Source organism: Sphaerodactylus townsendi, linkage group LG12 (genome assembly GCF_021028975.2).
Source record: "Sphaerodactylus townsendi isolate TG3544 linkage group LG12, MPM_Stown_v2.3, whole genome shotgun sequence".
Classification (NCBI taxonomy): Eukaryota; Metazoa; Chordata; class Lepidosauria; order Squamata; family Sphaerodactylidae; genus Sphaerodactylus; species Sphaerodactylus townsendi.
Window position 1 is genome coordinate 31,390,407 of NC_059436.1, and position 26,680 is coordinate 31,417,086.

General features: G+C 45.4%; 1 protein-coding gene across 1 annotated transcript in view; it reads right to left on the reverse strand.

The window, feature by feature from the left end:
* Positions 1-11,401: 11,401 nt before the first annotated feature.
* GFRA2 (GDNF family receptor alpha 2) overlaps positions 11,402-26,680 on the reverse strand; it is a 96,439-nt gene continuing 81,160 nt past the window's right edge. Inside the window, exons 7-9 of the mRNA XM_048513274.1 lie at positions 25,494-25,666; positions 18,405-18,458; positions 11,402-12,920 (exon numbers count right to left, since the gene is read on the reverse strand). Of these exons, the coding sequence (XP_048369231.1) occupies positions 12,792-12,920; positions 18,405-18,458; positions 25,494-25,666 (356 nt within the window). The 3' untranslated portion in view covers positions 11,402-12,791. The remainder of the gene's footprint in view (positions 12,921-18,404; positions 18,459-25,493; positions 25,667-26,680) is intronic.

Sequence of the window (26,680 nt, forward strand, 5' to 3'; positions counted from 1 at the left end):
TGAAAGCAGTTTGAAAGTGCATTATTCTGCATGTGCGGAATGAGCCTTATTTCACTGTGTGAGCCACCTCAAGCCTGTCTCTAGAGAGGCAATACTGAAATTTTCTGAATCAGTTAAATTCAAGAATTGGTAGCATATCATTCAGAGACACACAATGCTGCATTCACACATCACTGAATATTATAGCAATTGCTGACCTGGATTCTCTTCACTGTACAGGAAAATCCATCCATAAATTACTGCTATTGCACAACAGTTGTACAATATCCATGGAGGTATAGATGCAGCTTGCTTTTCCAGCAAGGACTATTTCCAGCAAGGACTCATGTTCTGTTGCTTCCAACTACTTTGATAAATGTGGGCCAAAATATGAATGCTCCTGTCTCTACCTTTGTTGCAGTTCAGCATTTGGGGATAGAATTCTGCTTTTGTTACCCTCGTCAGAATTCATTTGCACCAGTGATTGAACCGTCAGGATGAGTCTAGAAGGCTGGAGTTATTTTTGGACACATTTCCAAGAAAACCCTTCTGCCATCTCATAGTCTATGAGACCCATGTGAAAGAAGATCATTGGAAGCACTGCATGTGGGAAGGCAATGGGTTCAACCTGCCTCCAAGACTGGGACCATCACAGGCCAAAGTGCTAATCATCCAGAATTATTCATCAGAACACCGTCGTGTTATTCAAGGAAGATCTGACATTCGTTATAGGCTGCTGTGACAAACTATCTCTAGACCTATAAACTAGGGATTTAAAATTTTACAAACCGCAAACTTCTTTTAGCTTTTGCCCTCTTTTATACTTTTTATAACTAGGGCTTTTGGGACGATGTAATCTGCTGGTCCTCAGCGAGGACAATGCCTGATGCTACCCAGTATTCATTTGGGCTATTATAGAGGGATTAACGCTCTCCCTCCAGCTGTCCGGGCCCTGCGGGTCCTCGGTGAGTTCCACAGGGCCTGTAAGACGGAGCTGTTCCATCGGGCCTTTGGAGGAACCGGCCACTGATGGTGCCACCACCACCCCCCCCCCCCCGGCCCCTTACATCTGGGCCGTTTGTCACCTAATGGGACTCGCCGTCCCTCCCTCTTGGGGAGAGGACTTTGAAAATGGAGCTGTCGGATGCCACTTATATTTATACTTGTATTTATTACACTTATTATACTTAGTTTTTACTGTTCCTATCGCTGCTTTTAAAGGTTTTTAGCTATCTTATGACTATATTATGTTTATATGTTGTGCACCGCCTGGAGCCCCTCGGGGATAGGGCGGTATAAAAGTTTAAAGAATAAATAAATGAATAAATAAATTATAGGCTTGAATGAACCACACAGTAGGCTTCATGAAAACTGCTAACAAACAGGTTTATTTGATATGTATACCAGGGCCTTGGCAGATATTGACAGCTAAGCAGGATCATTACTTGGATGGGAGATCACCAAGAAAGACTTTGCAGAGGACAGCAGTGGCAAACCACCTCTGCTTAATCACTTGCCTTCAAACCCTACAGGGTCCCCACAAGTCAGCTAGGACTTGACGACACTTTACACACACATTTGTATGACTTAGTTGTTTCTTTGTTTTCCTTTTCTTCAGCCTTCTCAGTATTACAGTGGCAAAGTTGTTGGAGAGCTGGTGCCTAAACAAACATTAACAGTTACAAAGCAGGTTTCTTGTTTGACTTATTCAGACATATGACATGGTCATAAAGGCATTTAACTTTTAACTATTTTTGACAGGAACAGCACCCAAACAGTGGCCCATTCTGCAGAAGTCATTTAAAATGTTTTTAAAACATTTGCAAAACATTTTAAATCCCCCTGTTTGTTTGCACTCACCCGCTCGAAATGATTCCTGGCCGCTGTTGTGTGGTTGTCCCATTTTGTTTTGGGTTTTTTTTGTTTGTGGATCTGATGCTATGAAACTTCAAAGCCTCATGCGGTGATTCTCTAGAGTCTAGGGGTTGTGTCTTCGAAGCTACAGAGACACAACCTGCACAATTTAAAAAAAACTGATGAAAATACAGCATGAGACAGCCGGCGCAAACTCAGAAAATGGCACCAATGAGGAAGTCTGGGAAGCATGGGAAACATCTTAAAGAGATCACACAGCAAGTGAAAATGTTTTCAAAAAAAGTATCGGAGGGAATGGGATGGAAATAAAATATCTGGGGTTAAAAACGTTGTGGAATGTCAGGGAGGAAATGTTTTATTTCTTGCCTCAAAACATTTTATTTGGGTTGTGCAGAATGGACCAATACATTTCTTCAAAACACCTAAATCCCCAATGAACTCCCTGCCTAACCAGCAGACCTTCTAACCCTGTGATGACGAACCTATGGCACAGGTGCCAGAGGTGGCACTTGGAGCCCTCTCTGTGGGCATGCACACACAGAGTTCGTCATGTGTGGGGCGGAAAATCACCCCCCCACACACACACACACACACATCTAGGCTGGCCTGGGCCACTGAGCACAACGTGCGCACACCGTGGTGAGCAGGGAGGACTCGCCTGGCGGGCCTGGTGCCTGTGCTCTAGGTGGCTGCTGCCTGGGGAGGGGGTGCAGAGGAGGCAGAGATTCTAGAGAGGCCCAGAGTAGTGCGCTCAAGACTTGCTGGAGGCTAGAGCAGGCTGGCCCCTTCTCAAGCTGGTGGGGCAGAGGAAGAGGGAGCCAACCAGTTTTTACTAAACTAAAACCTCAGCATTCAGGGTAACTGCCGAGTTGGCACTTTGCGATAAATAAGTGGGGGTTGGGTTGCAATTTGGGCACTCGGTCTCAAAAAGGTTCGCCATCACTGTTCTAACCCATCTCTAGCCAAAATCCAGCAACCCCAACTCTGTCAGTTGACCAGCAATTAAGCTGCCAAGCTCCTTTTCTTTTTCAGCATTCCAACCCACCCTTTGAAAGTGATTGTCTGAAGCTCCTGCGGGAGGCAGGCAAACCATCTATCACAGCATCCAATAACAAAAGAAGACAAAACCAGCGGTACAAGGCCAGGTTATTGGCAGGACATTTACAAAATTTACCAATTAATCATGTTGTCGATAGACCTGCCTTGCATCAAGAGTTTTTTCTTCACTTTGCTGTACAACATGCCTTTCTGTGGCTGCTGGGTGTCCAATACGCACAACTTCACATGTCACTGGAACTGCAAATAAAGAAGCAGGTCACATCTTTTCTTGCTCACGCAGTCAGCAGACCCTAGTTGTGTTTGGCTTTTGGTGCAGGATTGCCTCAAGTGAGACGGTCTGAAGAAACTTAAGGAGGAGGGAGGAGAAAAACAATTATGGCAACTTTTAAGAAATTAAGCTGAGCCTGGCAGAGTTTCCAAGAACGGCATCTCTCTCTGTGTGTGTGTGTGTGTGAATAGCTGGTGATTCCCTTCAGCAAAACAATCTTCTGAAGGAGCAGCTGTGTCACATGGTCAACAAATCTGTGAAGACCATCTGATCTATTCAGCCAACACAATTCTTCATGAATCAGCTAACAGTCCTGGATTACTATACCTAAAACTTCCAATCCTTTTGTATTTCATGTCTCCCCTGGGTCTGAATAAAGCCCTGAGCTTCATCTGCTCAAAATATTGAAGATAAGCACAGAAAGCAGTCATGGCTTTCCCCCTTGAGAACTCATTATGGGTGATTCTCTCAAGAGGCATTATTGGGGCAAGACTCAAGTTAACTTGTTTCCTTTGATTCCCTGAAGACATTTTCATTTTCTGTCTTCTCAATAAATGGGCTCTCACAATAAGTGGAATCAACATATCTCCCCTTTGTTTGTTGTAGTGGCACTATACAGGCTGCAATTCAGGAGGAGGGGGGGTCTTTAAATTCACAGCAAAGAGGGGGAGGCTAATAAATAAATCTTTGCACTCTTTACCAAAACTTCCCTACTGCTGTGTTGGTTCGCTAAGCTTGCTCTATCATAGGCCAAGATGGCTACCTGAAATTTAAAACATGGTGAGGGGTGGAAGGGGTGGGGCTGGAATATATGGCTGATTAACCGATTAATCAATGAAAAACTTTTCAATCAAGTAAAACACTGCTCTTCATCAGGCAGCAAAAGTTTTGATCATTTTATACATGTAGGGTTGGATCCAGACTAAATTTTCTACTAGTAGAAGGACAGGTGTCGATTTTGCCAGTTCTCCTGTTGCAGAGGGTTTGCCTCATTCTATGCCCGATGGTCGGTAGACCTCCCAAAAGCTACATTTCAGTGAGATCAAGAGCAAAGGAGGGGAAAGCATGAAAGTTCTGTTTCACTAACAGAAGAAATTTTGTCTGAGTCCAGACCATGCTAATTATAAACAGAAGATAAGCATCATCTTAGAAAGGGCCAGAGGGAGGCTATTCTGCTAGGTATTTACAGTGACATTAATGTGTATCACTTGAAAACAAAATCTATACCACTGTCTTTAATATGAGTGGTTTTATTATGCGATTTCAGCAAACTGAACTGATTTCACTTATCAAGTACAAATCACATGATTACAAAATCTTTAATCAGGTGACAGCTATAACTGAAGTTTCCCATCGCTAGGCTGGTAAAAGGTAATACTAAATGAGCAGCTTAGGAGTCCCCAGCTTAGCCTGAAATTGTCAGAGCTTGGAAATCAAGCAGCATTGGCTACAGCTAGCACTTGGATGGGAAACCACCAAGAAAGTCGGGGGCTGATCGGCAGAGGAAGGCAATGGCGAACTACCTCTGTTTCTCTCTTGCCTGGAATAGCTCATGGAGGAGGTTGCAGTGAGACTATTATGACTTGACAGCATCTTTTTCTTCTTCCCCATCAGCCTGTTTCAGGCACTTATTAAAAAAAACAAGGTCTGGTTTGTAAACAAACCTAGGTGCGCATACATTTGAATGCATTCACTTGGGCAAAGGACAATTGCAGCTTGAGTTGTAATTACATTGTACATTTTCATTTATTAGCCACCTTTCTTCTTTGCAGAACTCAAGGCAGCTCACAGGATAAACAAAACATTATAAAAACGGAAGAAAGCAATGATAATACCCACAAAAGTCACAGTTTAAAAGCTCTAATTAGGACTTTCTTTCAACCCTCCTGTTCTTAGACCAAGATCTTGAACAATCAAATCATAAAACTTAAATAAGACCTTTGTGTAAAAACACCTCCCCTCAATTCATCTCTGCAGCCTCTAAGAAACGAGCAACAAAATAAGTATGATGAGGGTTAAAGTCCTCAAAGAGGAACTGAAGCTTTTGCTCCAAAATTGCTTGAGAAAACATGGACCATTTTCCATTTATTAAAACATGGTACAATCCATTTTAGCCTCAATTGAGATACATCCTGGCATTGCAAAAGGCTATATACCAAGGACTGAAATGAAGGGGACGGGTCACAGCCTGTCTGTCTGAAAAGGGGATCTTTGGCAGATGAACCAGCAAAACCATTGAAAAGGGGCAATTAAATCTCGCATGCCTAAATGTTCTACATATCTTTAAACTAACCAGAGAGTCCAAATAAGGAGGAATATTGTCTTCAGCCTGAAGGTCTTTCAAGCATCAAAATGTGTGTAACTCTTTCTTCTAAGTGTAGATCAGTTTGGCCAGATGTTTTATACACTGATCTGCAGAAAAAGAGAAAAGGGTCCTTCACTTTCAGATTTCAGGTGATAAGTTGTGTTTAAAAAGCTGGAGCCGGGGGCCATTTATTTATTTATCACATTTATACCCTGCCAGTCTCGCAAGAACTCAGAGCCTCACAAGAGCCTTGGGGGTGTCCTGGAGACAATTGTCTCCGGGTGCCATTTACCCCAGGTACGCCTCTGTCTCAGGGTACATTATTTGTCCCATTTTAAAGCTACTTGTGCATCCTCCCACCCCATGGACCACGTAACACCCTCCTGGAGCTATTTTGGCTCAGGAAAATGGCACAGCAGGGAAAGCTGACTCATTTGTGAAAGTCGTGTTTTGTTTGGCTCTGGCTTCCCCTCGTCCAAGGGGAGGCTGACTCATGCCCACGACCAAAGCACCTTCCAAGACCCCCTTTTTGTCCAGAAGCCACACACTTTGCCTTAAAATTGCTTGCAGAAATACATTCTCTCTCTACTCCCCTGCCAATCTCCACCAGCAGGCGGAACAGGTGAAAGAAGGCAATTATCATAAAGGAAGCTGCAATAGGCAATTTTATAAAGTTGTGTTTATTCTCTGGGCACATCAGAATCTTTCAATTTCATCGTCCTCCCGAGATTCTATCTATTTCCTTCTCCATTTGGAGAGGCGGCTGTTGAGCACATATATAATGGGCCTGGTTTATTTCTAAGCAGTGCTTCGGCTCTTCCACCAAGCCCCTTCCAATCAGCCACCTGAGCAAGCAAGCGCACAAGTCTGTTATTTTATTTTTCTTTTAGTCAAGGAAACCATTCTGTTCCTCTTGCACCTGGACTTGCCTTAACCCCATCATTGCCGCTGCAATGAAGAATCAAGAGAAGATGGCCTGAAACAGCGTCCGCATTCATTGACACACACATAACGGAACTTCTCTTATGCCTTTAGATTTGAAAGGCCTGTTACTGAAGTTGCTGGCCTTTGCCTGAGCCAAATAAATATCTTGCAAGATCCCCAGAGTTTCAGTGTGTTGCTAAAGTGAAACAAAAGAACTCCATCCCTAACCTACACGCTCTAAGAGTCAGGTTACATGATATACCCAGCATGTTTCAGGTCACAAGTGTGCAGCTGGACTTGCAGTCAGACATACACTAAGATCCAGTGAGGTGGTGAAGCCCACATGGCACAGGAGTGCCAGAGGGTGGCCTCAGGAAGCCCTCTCTGTGGAGCGCTTGCACAAAAGGAGTGCCCCCCCTACACAACTAGGCTGGCCTGGACCGCTGGGCTCAATTATTAGCATTAAACCTAAGACCTAGTTTTGGGGAAGGAGGGTAGGTAACCCTGTTAAGTGCTGTTAAACCCCACTGATTTTTTCGTATAGTCGAAGGAACTAAAAAAGCACTATCCTTTACCTGGAAGGAAACTCGGTTGCTGGCAATGGGGCTTGCTTCTGAGTAAACCCTCCTAGGGTCGTGATTCCCCCATTGGAAGAGTTGCACGGTTGCTTCAAAGCAAAGCCACCGACTACCACCAAGCTTACTCCTGAGTAACACACGCCTCGGAGCCAACCATTTTTTCTAAACTGAAACCTCAGTATTCAGGTTAAATTGCCGTGTTGGCACTTTGTGATAAATAAGTAGGTTTTGGGTTGCAATTTGGGCACTCGGTCTCAAAAAGGTTCGCCATCACTGCACTAGATGGCCGGACATACACTTGATATACTAGTCAGACATACACTCACCTCAAAGGGGGGGCATTCATTCAGTTCTGCAAGGGGGGAGCTTCAGATTTCCCTCCAAGCCTTTCACCAACAGTGGGATGAAAGAGCTGAGCGGGGGGGGGGGGGGGGGTTCTCCCTTTTTTTTCTCTGACTCCATGAGCCCTAAGAAGGCAAAATGTCCCATCCATACACACTGCCCTTCCTGCTGGCAATAGCAAGGTGCTCCTTCACAGTACCAAGTGAAGAGGCAAAGGCATGTACCTCCTGTGTACATCTGACTGCAAGTCTGGCTGCGCACCCATGTTGTGCACCTATAACATCATGTAATTATACCCTGTGAAAAGCAGCTCACCATGTGAAGTGTGCCAGTGCGACACCAGCCCAAGCAACTAGTCTCTGGGTCTGATGAGTTGGGGGTGAGGAAAACCCCATCGCCACTTTTGTCTGACATGTGACTGCCATTCACTCACAACATAGTGCGGGTGGGGGAATGGCTTCTGTGTGCCTGCACAGGGGCAGGAGAAGCTTTGGCACTCCCTCTCTTCTAACTAGTATGCTTTTGAAAACAAAAAAGGACCATGCGGGGGAGGGCGGGGGCTGCTATTTCTGCTTTTCTGCCCAGGAAACCTGTGGAGCCAGCCGTAAAGTGCCACAACCTTCTTCTGCCATCTCTCCCCCCACCCACCCCCGTATTTATTTGCTCACAGCTTCAGCAGATTGGCTGCCGCATCTCTTTCCCTCCCTTACTTGCTGCATCCTCTCCTTCACTCATTCACCCATTGGCTGTGGCTCTCTTCTGTTCATCTGCCATGGCCACTGCCTCTTTCGTAGCCAGCCGTGTTTGTGGGTTTGCTAAGCGCCACTCAAAATTATAGCAGGGATCTACAGATGTTGCTTTTCTTCTCCAGTTATTATAGTTTGATCTAGATATAGATGGATTTTAAAAAAACTGCTAGTTTTTTTTTCCATTTGTGGACTTTTCAGCAAATTTGGGGGTTCCACCAGGCTTGCTGAAAACCTGTCTATCTTTGCCATTGTGGTGTAGTGGTTAAAGTGCGGGACTAGAACCAGGCTGAAATCTCCACTTGTGCCATGGAAGCTTGATCAGTGACCCTGGACCAATCACATACTCTCAGCCATGGCCCTGGCTAGTATTTGGATGGGAGACCACCAAGGAATTCCAGGATCCTGGCAGGGAGACAGCCAATGGCAAACCACCTCCAACCATCTCTTGCCTACAGGGTCACCATAAGTCAGCTGTGACTTGACAGCAAAAAAAATCTGTGTGGATCTTTTGACTTACACTGAAGGAGAAGGGGCACTATTTAGAATTAAATATAATGATAGACATGATCGCTTCCCAAACACAAATACTGCAGAGTGGCTTGACCTCTCCTTCTACCCAGACCTACAATTGACTCTCTGGTGTCAGTTCTCCATCTGAGTACTCAGGACATCTGACTTCCTATTTCTGGTGCCTGCCAGCATCTACCACAACTGTCTGTTTGGCGTCTGAGTCATACTTTGGCTTAGCAGAGTGATTCTATCTCAAGATCTAACATATTTTCCCTACACCCGTTTCTGCATCAGCGTTCTGGAGGTTTACATTCACAGCAGTACCTCTGCTGCCAATGTCCCACATCTACTCCTTTCAAGTTCCTAGCTACAACACTGCCTAGGAAATATGAGCTGCCTTGCATGCCTCCATTACGCATTCTTGTTAGCACTAAGAAGTGCAAACGTGAGGACAAATTGTGAGATACAGATGGAGATATTGGCTCTGGCACGTGTTGCTAATGCTCTGCGAGCCATATTTAGGAGACAAGTGAGGGGCAGTTAAGGCTACTAGTGAACATGCACATGTCTATAGCACAGGGACCCTCAATGTCCTCACTGGTGTCCATTTGCTTCTTGGGGATGGAGAAGGGGAAAAACAGCTACTAGAGGGAGTGCAGAGGTTTACCAAATTGGGGGTGAGGACGCTAACTTTTATTATGTATTGCTTATGGTTTTGCTTGTTTTATGGAGTTTTTAAGCTTATTTTATGGGATGGAGACCTATGTGTTTATATTTGGTAATACGTAATAGCTCCTGTGTGTGATGTTTTAGTGAATGTTGTTGTTCACCGCCCGAGCCCTTGAGAGGATGGAGGCGATATAGCTCAAATTAAATAAAATAAATAATAATATGTAATAATAATAGCCATTAATAATAATATCATAGCTGCATGCAGCTTGGCCGTATGCAAAGCTGGCCAAAAACAGACTTTTGAAAGTCACTGGATCTAGAAAGCTATCTGCAGCTATATAGATAGGAAACCCCAACCTTTCAAAATTGAAAACAAACAGCGTCTCTTCTACAAAAAAAGGAGATGGCCCTGGCTTTCCACCACATATAGCACAAGAGTTATTTCAGGGGAGCCAAGGAGGCATCACCTTGGCATCAGCAGGGAACACCCATTCAGAAGCCTTTAGCCTGGAGTGAGGCTTGACTTGAACATTTCCAATATCTTATCAACACTTTGAGATTGGTCCTGTATCCATGGCAGCATTTTTGTGGTGGCACCTCACGCAGTAGAAAACTGGGTTTGATTCCCCGCTCTGCCACTTGGGCTGTGGAGGCTTATCTGGGGAGGCTTATGGGGGCACCTCAGATAAGGAAAATAGTCTAGATTTGCCTGTGCACTCTAACACACACCAGCTGGGTGACCTTGGGCTACTGAAGGAGCACAGCTCTTCGGAGCTCTCTCAGCCCCACCCACCTCACAGGGTGTTTGTTGTGGGGGGGAGGGTGGAGAGGAAAGGAGATTGTAAGCCCCTTTGAGTCTCCTTACAGGAAAGGGGGGATATAAATCCAAACTCCTCCTCCTCCAAATTCAAAAAGTGTCTACATGTTCAACAGAGTCAGTGACCATCTAAAAATAATTCACAAGCCCAGTCTGAAGTATCACAGTCTAGGTCCCTGTACTTTTAGTAATGATAGCATTTGTACTCTGCTTAACACGAGCATGGGACATGGTAGATCACACCATCTTTATTAACCTTCCAAAAGTAGCTTGAGAGAAGCCATGATCCAGAACTGGAAAGTGTTCTTCAGCTCACGTCCCAAGAGGTCAATGGCTGGAACCAAAGCCTGAAATGCAGTAGACGGAAGGTCCTATTCAGCCGACCAGGCCAAATTCATAGCCTTTGTGTTGCACCTGGCCACAGGTCCAAATTTTCACCAGTTGTAGAAGCTGATGTTGCACATACAGCATCCTCAGATAAATCTTATGTGCAAACTAACAGCCTGTTCAAGCCTGAGGGACCTGTGTGTGTATTACACATTTTATGAGTCCATCTTGGATCCCATCAGACAGACAAGTTCCCAGATGAAACTTAGATTCTCAGACATGGGGATTATAGTGTTTGGGGCAAGGAGAGTTTAGGGATCATAGCATTTAAAGCAACTCTATGCCAATAAAGGCTTGCTGTTGCTGCTGCATTTAAAGCAAGGAGCCTGAAGTTTCCCCCTGGACCATCTCCTTGAATCAGCCCCAGAAGGCACTATTTGTCCTGTTGGGGAAATGTATATGTACTGACAGACCACATGTAAGTTGCCCAGTGGGACAAATAGCTCTATGGGGGCACTTCAGATAAGGAACATATTTCAAGGTTGAGCCCCTTCTTCTCACAGATCACACTTCTCATCTGAATTGGGCCCTGACATGACTCAGAATCTAAGTTTCAACCAGGATCTCCTAGAACCCAATGGCTGGACAGGATCCAAGTGTATCTATCAGCGGTGACACGCATAGTTAGGTTTTGTGTCCTTCAAAATAGGATGCAGGCATCATATCAGATGAATTCATCCAGCGATTTGTAACACACAGTTATGGCATGCAACCCCACCCCTCCCTCCACCCCCTCTCTAAGGTGGGTATACATACTAAGAAGCAAACTAGAGGAGCACCTGCACTCTCTTTCTAAAAAGCAACTCACAGAGGGACAGGAGGGTTTCTTTCTGCAAGTCCCACATCTGCTTTACGCCCCAGAGTCCATGTTTTTCTTCTTCCTTGCAATGAATCTGGGACTGTGTGGAAGGGGCCAGTGAACAAATCAGCACACAATTTGCATCTGGTTATCTTTATTTTAGCTATTGATTAAGCATTCTGGTTGCTCCTCTTTTGCCATCGCCCCAGAGTCAACGGGGTGGCGAAGATCCGTGTATTGTCCCGGGGGGTGGTTCCCCACCCCTGCCCCCATGGTAGACTGTTTACAAAAAAATAAACTTTACAATAATACACTTTTGTTGTTGATACTGTTGTTGCTTTTTATCATTTAAAAAAAGGAAAGGAAAAGAAAAGAAAGCCATTTGGTAAATGTATATGGTTATGTATATACATACATATATGGAGATATAGGTCTCTGTATATATACATATGCTAGATATGTATATAACCAGTGGGAAGGGAACTCTAGAGAGTAAAGTACATTTGGCTGCCACACATGGCTATTTCCATCCCACCAGAATTCTAATGAAGGGAAAAAAGACTTCCCCAAGGACATCACTCTGGGGCAACCGTACAACAGAGGGTGCTTTTTTCCACTCTGATTTTAAAACATTAGAAAACAGTGTATAATGGGGCAGAAGTAATAGTAGAAAGAGACTCTCCCTAAAAACCGGCAAATGTTCTCCTTGTTTCACAAGGGACGGCTGTGTTCAGTGGCAGGATTTCCAGCCTGTTGGTTGCCACAGCGGCAGAAGACCAGGATCCTGCTCAAGTCTTCATCTGACTGAAGGATCCCCCAAGATGCACTGGAAAGTTAAGACACTTCTGTGGGTCCCCTGGGGATCAATGAAAGCCAGATCTGATTTAGGGCAGGAAGGAAACCAAATTCTCAAGCAGCAGAGAAGGACTGGATGAGGGTGGGCGACTAGACAAGGGGATCGCTGCCTTTGGCTCTGCAGAGCAATGTGACAAGTCGAGATTCTTCCGGTGCACTCTGCTAAGTCTCCCCAACGCAGACGCATCCATTTCTGGCTGATTCCAAAGGCAGTTGCATTTTTCCAATATACAGGATTCCCTTTTGACATGACTCCTGCTTAGGACACTTGAAACAAACAGTGCTTAGAAAGGAAACAAGCCAAAATTCCCAGGCTGGGGTCTCCCCACATTTTCGGGTCGCACTCTGTGTAGCTCTTCTTGCAGAGTTTAAACGTTCCTGGCGCAAACCTCTGCAGATGTTATGCCTTCTCAAAAGTCGACACTCCAGAAGAAAATGAGCCTCTGTGTGTGTGTGTGTGTGTGTGTGTGTGTGTGTGTGTGTGTGTGTGTGTGTGTGTGTGTGAAGAAAATGAGCCTGTGTGTCTGTGTGTGTCTGTGTGTGTCTGTGTGTCTGTGTCTGTGTGTCTGTGTGTGTGTGTGTAAGAGACAGAGAGAAAAGGGGGGAGCGAAAGTGTGTATGTGTATTTCATTTTGTTCCCCCTTGAGCATCCTCAATCCATTTTTTTTCCTTTTATAATGCCACTTTCACAAAGAGGAAGGGGAGAGCAGAGAGGGTTCCAGTAATGGAATGTCGGCTGCTGGATCTGTTTTTGTCCACAAACGTCTTCTGTTCTGGCATGAGATCGGTGGTCAGCGATTTCTGGGGGGTGAAAAGGAGAGGCAAGAAAGACAGGATCAGCTCAGCAGTTTCCTTGATGGGTCTGCACATTTACGGAAAGGGTTGTTTCTGCCTTTGCACAGGAAAGTATTCCAAAAGGAGTAGTCATGTTAGGCAGACAAACTTCCTGGTTCTGCTGCAAAGGAACTGACACCGGTTGTAGCTTTGACTGACATCAGAGGCCACCTGAAGGGAGGAACTAATGTGGAAAACTTGGCATGACTGTAGCTGGTCTCACCTCATTGCTAAACCAAGGGAATGGTTTCAGACTCAACCACGCGGGACAGCCAGAGTCTTTATCACACCCAGCAGTGAACCAGGCAGATTCAAGAGATCAGCAATGACAAAGGCGCAGATCTCTCTATGACCAAGAATGGCCAATTCAGGATCTGGAAGATCCTGGACTGCATCTTTTAATTTCATCTAAATCGCAGATGCTACCTTTTATCATATTGTGTTGGGCGTGACCAAAAGCAAGGGGAATATTGGATTATGATACATGATGAAATGCACAAAGATATTGAAAGTCAAGTTTGTATTAGATCTGAAAAACAACTTACGAAATACTTTGCCAAATAATTACCAAAAGCGTAGAATGAACGGTGGGGCAGCCCCATCCAAAGCCCTCGGCAGCAGGATGCAGAGTCTCTACAGGATTGTCCTGCTGCCTCCAAAAGGGTTTTCCAGTGGCACAGGAAGCGAAAAAAATGCAACCCCCTCCCCACACATTGCAGGACAGCCCTCCATAGGTCTTACAAGACTTACAAGTCTGAAGGCCAGGGCATTACGTTCCCAGCCTTAAACCGTGGGTGGGAGCCAATTAACATTAGCTCCACACTGGGAATCCCCCAGCCTGCCCTGCCAAATGCTGGCATCCAATTTGGATGCCAGTGCAGCCGCTCATGGCCCAGACATCTGGGTTTTGTGGCAATGGGGCTGAAGAGCATCTGCCTCCTCCGCCACAGTAAGTGCCCCAGGGAGATCAAAAGTGCACAGTGCAAGGCTGCCCTGTTCTCTCAAGGCCTTCTTACACCCCCAATGAGGCTGTAAATATATGGTGACAGCAGATGCAGCAAGATGGAAAGCAGACCATCACTCAGATCTTACTGAATGGATCAGGGGTCTGCAACCTGCGGCTCTCCAGATGTCCATGGACATGCTGGCAGGGGCTGATGGGAACTGTAGTCCATGAACATCTGGAGAGCTGCAGGTTGCAGACCCCTGGAATGGATGAACAAACTAATGGAATAGTCAACAATGACATTAACCAGGGACTACAAGGGTCACATGTACTAGAATAAAATGTTTTATTTAGATCTTAGGTCTTATTTAGACTTGAAAATTCCAATCAGAATTCAAGAAGTTATAAGTTCAGATGCAGAGGCGGATGCAATGGGGACATCCGGGGCAGCTCGTCCTGGGCATCGCCATTGTAGTCACGGAGGGGGCGTGGTGGGGATGTGGCAGGGGAGGACATGTGGGAATTCATGACCCAGTGCAGTTTCCTCTCCTATTATTTAGAGGTTTAAAAATCCCCCTCTCATATTTTTTTTAATTCATACTTTTCTGCAAACTGGGGCTTTCCCCAGGTTTGTAGAAATATCTGTCTTGTCTGTTCACGGCTCCAATCTTCGAACTAAACGGTCCATGGATTTGGCTTCACTGAAAATTAGATATAGTGATTCTTTTCAGCAAGGAATGTACATGGGAGGTAATAAGAGTTAAATGTAGGCTGCCAGGTAGGGTATTAAAGCCCAGGACCTGTAGGATGGTGTTTTAGAAGTGCTACAGGTTCAGAAGTCTCAATGCGTGGAAGAGACAGTGTTGTTAGAAAGAACTTAGATTTATGAGAAAAGTGGGTGACATTTTGGGACAAACTAAGAAGTTACGGAATGGATGGGCTTCGACTGAACCAAAATGGAACCAGGATGCTTGCAGTTAGCATATAAAAGGTTGAGAACAGCTTTTAAAGTTCCTCTGGGAAACGCTGACAGAAGTAGTGGAGCTTCCTGTTCAATTAACTCATCCCCAGAGGATGATAGTGAAAATTTGTCAGATCATCTTAGTAGAGGTAGAATAAATTGTGGAGGAGTCTACAGTAGAAAATGGCCCCACCCCAAGGAGCCTGAGAACCCAATCCAGAAGGGCTACCCCACCGGATGTGGCATCGGCTCGCACCAACAGAGATGTCCACCCTGCCAGCATAAGAGGCACCCCTGCTGGTGGTGAGGGCACCCACACCTCTAGGGGATGCCATGGAGTTTTGCAGTGCCTGCTACTGGAAGTGTGAGTGGTCATGGCTCTCATCTGCAGGCTGACAGGGAAGGAGGCATTCTGGGAGTGGACCCAGAGGTGGAACCTACTGCAGGTGGCTTCCACCAGGCTTTCAGCCCCTGAACGACAACACGGTCGGCTCCAAACTTGCACCATAATTTTCATGGCACAAGTTCCTTTCCCTATGGGGTTTCTTGGGGGCAGGAGGATTTAATGGTTTTCCTCCTGCCTGTGCCACCAGGGAACCTAATAGGAGGAGAGTTAAAGAAAATAATATATATGGAGAGAGTGTTTAAAAAGGGACGGGAGATTGGTGTTTATATACCAATGCTAGAAGCCTCCAAGCCAAGATGAGGGCACCAGAGCACTTTTCATTTATTTTTATTAAAATAGTTATAACCTACCTTTCCTCTGTGGCTTAAGCTAGTTTACAGAGCCAAATATGAAACAAAATACAAAAACAATCCTCTTCAAAATGACTGCTGTCTCAACCACACAAAAAAAACCCCTAGCAAATAAAATAACATTGAATCACCTCCTAAAATCTTCTAGAGATGCCCCCACCTCTTTAGGGAGCCAATTCCACAGCTTAGGAGCATCTATAGAAAAGGCATCGCTGGTCAATGCCAGGTGACCAGTGCTACCTTAAGAAGCGGAATAGTCAATAGATAGTTACAGTAGGGCCATAGTAGGTACACAGGGCTATTTATACAATTGCTTTTATTAATGCATGTATTCAATGGGACGTCACCATGATCAACCCCAAGACATCCCTAGACCTCACCAATGATTCCCAGGGTCTAAGATATCAGGGACCTGGTAACCCTGCCCACCCCCACCTCCCAGTGTACTTATGCACCCTTGCCACAGCATTTCTGACTAGGGGCCTATCCAGGAATAACAGTAGACCTCTAAGTAGAGCTATATCCTTCTAAGTCTGTTGACTTCAACTCAGCACTTTAACTGTTCTTGGAAACAGCCATTTGTCATGTCTAAAATATTCACTCTTTCTGTGCCCAAGAAGATTTTGCCATCTAGGCTGAGCTTTCCCCTTCTGCTTAGCCCCACCTGTTGACTAGGGTTGCCAGCTTTGGGTTGTGAAATACCTGGAGATTTGCGGGGAGAGCCTAAGGAGGGCAGAGTTTGGGGAGGTAAAGGACTTCAACTGGGTATAACACCAATTGGGTATAACACCTTCCAAAACAGCCATTTTTCTCCAGTGAACTGATTTCTGAGACCTGGAGGTTAGTTGTAATAGTAGGAGATCTCCAACCACCCCCTGGAGACTGACAACTCTATGATTCACTGATGATGCTATTTAAAAAAGCTTCAACCTGGAGGTACTTCATTTTGCTTGTGGAGACAGTGGCCCCTTCCACACATGCAGAATAATGCACATTCAGTTCACTTTCACAATTGTTTGAAAGTGGATTTTGCTATTCCTCACAGTAAAATCCAGCTTCGAAGTGAATTAAAAGTGGATTGAAAGTGCATTATTCTGCATGTGCGGAAGGAACCTTAGGGAACACATTGCTGGAAGGAATAGGACAAGCAACAAGAGCTTCTTTAAATTCCTTAGAAACAGAACAGGTGAAACTGATGGACCATTAGATGTGAACTAGAGAAGCTGATAAACTGGACAAATCCTTTGCTTCTGCCTTCATATGGAAGATATTGGGCAGGCACCTGTCTCTGAAACAAATTGTTCAGAGGTGTGAAAAGTTGCTGGGAGTCCCAAAAGAAGTTCTAGGACCAATTGAAAGAATAAAAATTAGCAAAAATTAGCAAAAAGCAAAAATTAGCAAATTAGCAAGTTCTAGGACCAATTGAAAGAATAAAAATTAGCAGGTCCAGATTTTATGCATCCAAGAATTCAAAAATGACACTGCTGATGTAACATCAGCCTCTGTGCAAAAATAGTGGAAAATAGTCAATATCACCATTGTTAATAAAAGGAGGAGGGATTATAGACCAGTTAGCCTAATATCTATGCTAGGTGAAGTGAAAAAAAAAAACACACAGAAGAATAAGCCTTGCTGAACGGGAATTAGGATTGCTTTTGCAAAGTGAAGCCCAATCTCAGGATTCTTTGAAAGTGGCAACAAGTATGTAGACAAGGATGACACTGTACACTTGGATTTCCATAAAGCTTTCAACACTATGGCCCTTTCCGCACACGGGCGGAAATGCATCTCCACCGGCATAATTTATGCCAGCGGAGGCTAAGGGACTGTTCGCATACTAGCGTGCGCACAGCCCTGATGTCCCCTGCAGCCGGAGAGGTGGCTCCGCGCAGAGCAGCCTCGCGATGGTCTCCCCCCACTCATCTTCTTTTGCAGCGTCCCTCTGGAGGACTGCTTAGACCCCGCTCACACTGCCCTGCGACCTCCAGAGGTCACAGGGCAGTGTGGGCGGGTCTCTGCAGCCCTCTAGAGGGACGCTGCAAAAGAAGGTGAGTGGAGCCAATGGGGAAAGCAGTGGCTTCCTGGCGGTGCGGTTCACACCACACCTCTGGAAAGCCGCTGTTTCTCAATAACCTTGCACTTTATTTAAGCTGAAAGGTTTCTTTAGGGAGTGCGGGCTTCATGTCAGCCTGGGGAAAGCACCAGGACACGTAGCTGCTGCACTAGCCAGCATGTAGCGTCCCTGTATGCTAACGGGTCTCCCAAGGGACCAGCTGCGTTTTGCCATCCCTGGGATGCTGTATATGGCCCGTGCAGAAAGGGCCTATGCCTCATTAAAAAAAACTTCTGAGTAAATTTAACAAGAGATAATAGGACATGAGCTAACACTGATTGGTAACTGGTTACAGAAGAGAGAAAATAAACTGAGTTTGTGCAATAGAAGAATGTGAGCACCAGAGTTCCTGAGATATCTGTGACAGGGCTGGTGCTATTTAATTTACTCAGAAAGGATTTGGAACTGGGAATGAGCAGTAAGGTACGAGTGTTTGCAGGTGACACCGGAATGTTTGTGTTGGTGGAGAAAAGGACTGTGAGGAAGTTTCCAAAGGATAGCTTCAAATAGGGTTGGGTGGGCAAACGAAATGGCAGATAAAATTAAACGTAAATTCAATTTCACTTACATACTGGTTAATGGCAGTGAAAGAGCAAGAAAAAGTCATTGAAGTTGTGATGTATTGCTTGCCAAACACATCATCTAGGCCTGGCTCCAGCTGCCAGAAATACCTACCTCTGGGAAGCAAGGACTCTGCTCTTTGGACTTGTTTAGCTTCAGCACATGTTCCTGTGGAGACAGAATAAGACTGGCATTGAAGCAACACAAGTATGGGCTGGGGCAGACCTCCATCTCAGAGAGAAGCAAACCACACTACACAATTTAAGACACACTGCACAAACCCTGTTTCGGTGGTGAAAGAGCTGCTACAAGAAAACTATCAAGCTATTACCTGTTGATCTCACTCAGATCCCTGGAGTTATAAAAGGGGGGCTTATTTGCCCGGCACCAAGCAGGATTTGTTTGTGGAGGAGATTTAAATAAAAGCACAAAAATAGACATTCAGAAACTAAAGCTTTCCCCATCATTACAACGTCATGTGGGGAAAAAAACACCTTAATCTGCCTGTCGTGTGGAAAAATACTGGTCACCTGATTCCCTGACATGGTAAACACATGTCCAAAGCAACAAGGATTGTGACTCAATCTGTTTATCTCAAGAATATACAAGAGAAAGGCCTTCTGTTCAATCTGGATTCAGAAAAGGAAAGGGCACAAATTAACATTGGATACTGGACCATATGAGAGAATTTCAGAAGAACATTCAGCTTGTGTTCATAGATTACAGCAAAGCTTTTGACTGTGTATTATGAAAATCTACAGTTGGTTTTAAAGGAAATGGGTGCACCAAAGCCATCTGATTGTTTTGATGCGCAACCTGTACTCAGGACAAGAGGCTACTGTTAGGACAGAACATGGAGAAACAGAATGGTTTCCAATTGTCATAGGTGTCAGACAAAGATGTATTTTATCTCCTTGTCTCTTCACATGCAGAACATATCATAAGGAAAGGTGTATTAGATTTAGATGATGATGGAGGAACATTAACAATTGGAGATATGTCAGTGATACCACATTACTGGCAGAAAATGGCAAAGACTTGAAATGACTACTGATAATAGTTAAAGCAGAAAATGCCAAAGCAGGTCTACAGCTGAACATCAAGCAGACTACTGGAGAATTACTCAACTTTAAGGGTCACAGTGAGGAAATTGAAATTGTTCTGGACTTTCTTTTCCTTGGCTTCATTATCAATCAAAGGGGAGATCACAACCAAGAAACCAGAAGGAGATTGAAACTGGGAAGGGCAGCCATGAAGGAGCTAGAATTGACTCCTAGGTGTAAGGATGTGTCACTGGAGACAAAGATCAAGTTAGTTCACACCACAGTATTCCCTATTACCAGGGGTGTAACTGACTAAAATGGCACCCGGGGGAAGCACAACTGCCCACCCCACCCGCCATTTGGCCAGGTCATGCATGGGAGGACATGTTGTCGAGTCACCCTTCCCCCCAAACTGCATCCCCACCCAAACTCCTCATAGAGTTGGGAGCAGGGACACAGTTGAATGCTGAGCTGGCCGGTGTAGACTAGCCATGCCCCAAACTCCACGTGGAGTTTAGGGTTGGGGGGCATTCAGTGCTGGGTTTAGCTAGGCTCAGCCCAAGTCACACAGAGCCTAGGTTTAAACTGAGCAGATGGGCTGACTGGCTCCAACTTTCTACTTTGGCTCGGCCTCCAAGTTCCAGCTCCGGTCAGAAATCCACTAAGCAGATCTTTTCTCCAGCTGACTCTGATATCTGTCACCTGGAGATCAGCAGTAGTAGAGGAGCTCTCCAGCCACCACCTGGTGGTTAACAATCCTACCAATTACATATTGCTCCATGCAGGCTTAGCATCATTTTTTCATGTAGGAGGACCTCTGCCTCCCAGCCCCCCCCCCCCAACATAAAACAGCCTGAGGTCCTGAACAGCTTACAAGATGCTATGAAAAAAAATCCTTGGTTTTTGGAAACTTGTACAGATAAAAAACTTAATTTCCAGGAACCACTTGTAAAGGAATTGTGCATTTAGGGTGAAACCAGCGAAAATGCGCATCAGCACAGCACGAGGTCAGCCAAGTTAATTAGTTCCTTTGTTAGTCCTTCCAACTGCCACAAAAGATAAGATTAAAAAATACAGGATATTTACAACAGAGCTGAAAATGATCCTAAGTCACTTGCATTCCCGGCTTTAAAAGGGATTTGTGCCTTGAGGTAAACATCAGTCAGCTGATGACCCCTTCTTTCCTACTTCAGCTGCTCATTTAGGAAATTAATTGCCAGCCTGTCGTTTTGTTTCCGAGAAGGGTGGTGAGTGAGATATCTCTTACCACGACACTTGGATTGCTATGAGGAGTATCAGTTTGGGTTAACTATGGCCCAGTTCACAGACAAAAGAGGAAAGGATAGGGATTCAAAAATGACCTGATATGAAAGAAGTGTGACAAAATTCAGCATGGTAGCCAGAGGCGTGGGGGGGATGGAGCCCAGGGCAGTACCTGCTACGGGTGTGTGTCCCCCACGCCCCACTTACCTTAGCCAGCAGGAGCCTACTGTGGGTTGCCCCTTGGTCTGGCCCCACCAGGTTGTTCTTGAAGGAGCAGCCTGGCAGGGCTGAGGGGAGGGGCGTGGGGGCAATTTTCTACTCCACACATGACCAGCTGGCATGCACCCGGAGACATGTGACCCCACATGTCCTTGTGAGTGCTCCATCTCTAATGGTAGCAATTCCCCCCAGAAATTGTCTCTGTGACATCAGAACTGCAAACAGGAATCTCACCAGTAGTGTTTCCATAGTGTAAAGCTAAGGCTGCCTTTCCAATGCTGCCTCACCTGTCATTCACCTTCCCTTCCTCCCTTCCCACTCCTCTTCTTCCACCTTCCCACTCCCCTTGCCAGTGTCCATCCTTTGCAGTCAGCCCTATTCCTGGTCAGGCCCTGTTGCCACAACACTCCTCTTCCCAGGTAGGAAGACCATAAGGGTATTTGGATTTTAGTAAGTCAGACAAGAGAGCTGAGAGATCCCAGTAAAGTTTTTTCTTGAGCTGGAAAAAATTAGGGATTCACACACCTTGGATAAGAACCAAGGGGCCTCTCTCCCTGCCTTGTTCTAATTTCAGGAGAGTGACCTATATACAGTGGTGGAGACAGGGGTAGATGTTGAACCCATTCACTTGCAGAGGGAGTAACTGCTGCTCTTCCAATGCAAGAAGGGGAAAGGAGCCATTGGGATATGGCCAAAGAAAGGAATAGGAGGTGCAAGGCCTCTGAACCAACATTGTCCCTGATGGAGTGGCCACTTGGAGACATTTTGGGCAATTTTCTCTCTGCCCCCTTCCTTGTTTCTTAAACATGGACAGATTCTTTCCTTTCAAGAGGTGCAAATGCTTGTCAGAGAGAGCATCACTGTATCCTTCAGCTGAGACTTCAGAGCAACCCAAGCTTTGAAAAAAAATCCTCTGAAGGCAGAGAAGGAAAGGACAGTTGTGATTCACATTCAAAGTATCTCTTTTATGTTTTGCTATCGGGAAGCCTCTGAGTAAAGTGACAATGAGAGTGACACCATTTTGTGGGGAACCATCAAAAAGGCATCTCTTGCCCTCCTTTTTTTTCCCAAACTCAGATTAATTTTGGTCTCAAGAAGAACCCCATTAAAATCCTAAAAGACCGATGTCCTTCAAAACTTCTACCAGCTATTCACCAAAAAATGTGATGTTAGTGTGTCTATGGCCATTTCTGAAAGGTCAAAATATCCTGGGTTGAGCAAGAGAAATGCACCGTTCTGTACAACAATTCCACACGGTTCCTGGTCCTAAAGCGGATTTGCCCCATGATATTTCTTTATCCCAGGGTATTCAAAACCACCAAATTTAAAAAACTCCAGGGTGAGCCTGCTAGAGCCTGCTACAGTGCAAATACCAATCGGGAGCAGGACCAGTTGATTTTTCCTACCCAGCCACCTGATCTCCTGGCCTGCAGTTCATTCAAGCTCCCAATCAAAAACAACAGCCAATCAGAATGTGGGACACCGCACATGCTCAAATAAGCTTGCAGCTCCCAATCAAAAACAACAGCCAATCAGAATGTGGGACACCGCACATGCTCAAATAAGCTTGCAGCTGCCACTCAAAAACAACAGCCAATCAGAATGTGGGACACCAGGCATGCTCAAATAAGCTTGCAATGTAAATACAGAAGTCCCAGGCTTGTGCGAAACAAACTGGAGTATTTCCTCCCGGTCTTCACTGGATTCCTTCACAAAATGGGCAGCCATGCGAATGAACACCCCGGGATAAAAAAGACCCAGGTTTTTTTAAAAATGGTGGTACACAGGTATGATTTTTCAGTGCGGAAACGACCTGCATTGAAACTTCCCCTCCATTTCATGAAATTTTATTTGGGGAAAATTCAGTAGCAAATAATGCCCAGGTGTGAGAGGTAGGTGATTCCTCTTGAAAATTCTGAGATAGTGTTCTTCCTCTTCCGTTTCCAATTTGCAGAATGAAATATTTTCCCCTGCTATCTGGTTGGATTCACACAGGTCATTCTGTTTTTCAGCAAAATCTGTCAAGTGGCGCCTACATTCTGACTGGGGCTCCTCGTGGGGCTAGCCTTGCCCTTGAAAGCAGCCATGACCCTCTCAGCCATTCCTTCAGCCCCCAGTTTCCACTGTCCTTGTGCAGCTGGCTGCACAAGGGCACTGGACCATTTTCATTCTCATCACAGACCTGCAATTACAAGGCACCTGCACTGGCGGGGGAGGGACAGAGGCAGTCTGCTTGTTTAATGTGCACTACACACACAGTGGAACAGTCAGAAAAGGTTTGCAGGGAAAAGCAAAAGGAAAGGCTCCCTTTTTTAGAGAAAAAAAGGACAAAGGCATTTATTGCACCAAGACTGGAAGTTCTTCATCAATGCAGTGACACTTGCAGTGGTAGGCAAATGGTGTTAGCCCAGTTCACATGTTACAGTGAACATCTGCTTGTAAGAAACTGCCACTGTGTGCTCACATCGGAAATTAAACCAGGGACAAGTACCTGGATAAATGTGCAGATTCAATCACATGTTCACCCATACATGCAATGAATGTAACATATGAATTACGTGACCCATGTCTAGGAAAAATCATACTGTAAAGAACTGTACATGCATTCATTGTAAGTTATGAAAAGGCTATCATAGAGTAAGAAGACTGAAAAAGGATCAAGTCATACCCTGCCCAAAGGAGGGACAAATTTGGTATTCCGGGGCGGGGGGGAGAACACTTTGCTGGTGCAAGAGTGAGGCACAGCTGGAGCAATGAATATAGAGCATAGGTGTCAAACTCTTGGCCCTCCAGATGTTATTGACTACAGTTCCCATCATCCCTGCTGGCAAGGGATGATGGGAACTGTAGTGCATAACATCTGGAGGGCCGAGAGTTTGACTCCTGTGATATAGAGCTAGGGTAAGGAGAGAGAACACTCATTGAAGAGAACCTTCCTCTCAACCCAGGAAGTGAGGATACAGCTCTAGAACTGAATTACAGGTTTCTTGATAAGCTTCTTGATAAGTTTTCTGCCCCCAGTTAGAATCACACTCAATGTTAAGAGGTAGATTTTGTTGCCCTTTCCACTTCATATTACCTTAGTGATTGCCAGTGCTACCTGAGTATTTGTTGAGGAGAGTAAGGTAGGATCTTGTGGAAGCATGTGGCACCAGTAATCTAGACACCGAGAACTGGGCGGGGGGAGTTCCTGCAAGGCTGATTCCTATGTCATGGGAACCTCTCTCTGAAATGGACTAGGCCTCTCCCCTTCCTCAAGAAGGAGCACCAGAAATGGGAACAGCTTAACAGTTTAAACGAACATCCACGTATGATGCTGATGATGGCAGGGGATGCTGGCAGGGGATGCATGATGCTGGCAGGGGATGATGGGAACTTTAGTCCATAACACCTGGAGGGCCGCAAGTTTGTCACCTGTGGGTTAAGGCATCCAGTTTGCTGTAACTGAGTTGGATGGGTTTGAGTGGGACAGCCATTTGTTGAGAGCAAAGGTTCAAACAAAGCAGAGATAAAACCATGATTACTGGGGGTTAGCCTAGCAGAGCTCCCTCATAACACCTTTGTAATAAATGCCCCCATTTCCACAGCAGGCAGTGAATCAGACGGCCAAGCGGGCAAAAAAAATGGTGTTAATGGATAGAACGATTCTGCATCGCACAAGACTTGCTCTTTAGGAGGAGGCCTGATTCTGCCACCAAAGGCAGCAGAGGTGCCCACAAAAGCAGCGCTGGGCCCGTGATGCACTGGAACTCTACCATGAAATTGAGCTGCTGATTGTCTCATGCAGCGGTAACGAGAAACATAAGATGTAATTTCTCAGGCATGCCGGATCTAATTAGAGGCTGCCCAAGGGTGACATTGCTGCCTTCGCATCTGCTTGCCAGGCTGAGGAAAGGATTCTGCTCCCACAGCAAACAAGAACACTCAAACGGCCAACAAGGCCATAGAGGGCAAGTGGAGCATCTTTCAGTGCCCGTCTCCTGAGGGAATTTGAGCAAAGGATCGGCTGCTAGGGAGGTGGCGAGCTCCCCCGCCCTGGAAGCTGTACAAACATTTGTCAGGGACGCTGTAAGCTGATCCCGTGTGGAGCAGAGGGTTGGACTTCCAACTCTATCATTCTATGAAGTCACACCTTGGCTTTAGCTCTTGAGAACTAACACGCTACAGGTACTAAGCATTTGTGTCATCCACTTTTTGGGAGGGGGGAATCCTTCTGCTCCTTCTGTGTTCTGAAGCTTCACACTTTGGATGGAAAGATCCAGATACCCCTGGCGGGACTCTGGAGCCCACGCTTTCTCTTGCTTTTCCTGTCGGAAGGGCAAAAAACTCTGCTCTAAGGGCAGTCACCAGGCTGATGATTAAAAATGCTGGCTTGGGAGAGCGGTTTTGAAAGACTTCCGATATCATTATTTCTTTCAAAGGGCATGATTCCAGGAGGGGCACAGAAGCAGAAGAGACTTTATTCTTTGAAGTCTGTTGAAAAGACATTACATACATCTTGTCAGGCCCAGCTCAGAGCTGACACGTCACCCTTGGCAATAAAAGAAATAGCCTTGCTGGCACCTGCAAGGCTGGAGGATGTCTGAGATGGCTGCTTGGATTTGTTAAAACGATCGGTTTGTGCCTTGGGCAGCGGAACAGCTTAGGATCTACCTGGGCACCATCACAGTGGTCTTACCTGAATGGAGGTGCAGGTGGTGATCATACTCGTGTCATAGATGGTGTTGCTGTCATTGATGTCATCTGGCAAAGGGTTCTCCATCTTGGGAGTGGGGTTGATGGGGGGCAATGGGGGGATCTTGGGGGGAGGGCTGATGTCTGTGCCATTGCCAAAAGCCTGAATTGCATTTCCTGGGCAAGAGAAAGAGGACAGAACAGGCAACATTACAGGGGGGAAATTCGAGTGACTAGAAATGTATGGTACAGAATTCACCCATTAGGGTAGTCATTGGTAGCACCAGACTGCTACAATTCATCAGCTTCTATTCAGCAAGGATCCGAAGGCCTCTCATAGGCTGCCTCGATTCACATACATACATAATACCCACAATATAGAAGCACGGATGTGCAAATATTTGCCATTTTAGCTCAGGTACTGTTCTCCAGTTGCAAACAGGGAGCCAATTTTTGACAGACTATTCATTGATTGGTTCATGGCTGTTGGCCAGCTTGCTTCAATGTATTGTTTCCTAACAATGCAACTGGCTTTTTGTTGGCCTGATAAAGATCCACTTCCCTCCCTGCCGTCTTGCTATGTTGTTGCTCTACTCAGTGGACAGTTGCTTAAATAGGCAGTTAAATCAGCCACAAATCATATAAACGAGACACACACACAAATTCTGCATTAAACAAGAATTCTGTCATTTGGTACTCGTTGCAGTAGTCCTCAGCAGTACAAATGGCTACCTATCTGTCTGGATCAGCAGAATTTTTGTGCAACAGAATTGTTATGCAAAACTGTTTGGCAGCCATTTGAGTAATTCAGAACTGAACAGACCTTATGATCAGCTCAAATCTGATCATCACACTACATATACACGTACACAAACTCACACATTGTCTGTGTGTGTGTGTGCAAACACCATCAATTATCAAGTGACTTAAGGCAACCCCATTAAAGGAATGTCAAGGCAAGTGAGAAGCAGAGATAATTTGCCGTTGCTTTGCTCTATTGAGTCTTCCTTGGTGACCTCCCATACCAGCACTGACTCTACTTAACTTCCAAGATCTGACTAGATCATGTTATACCATACCATCTTTCCTCGCAGCAGTTACAGCCCAGCATAATAAATTCAGCTGTTGAACACATTCATGATGAAATTCAAAGCATCCCTATGAAGGAGGTGTGGTGGGCTTTACACAGAA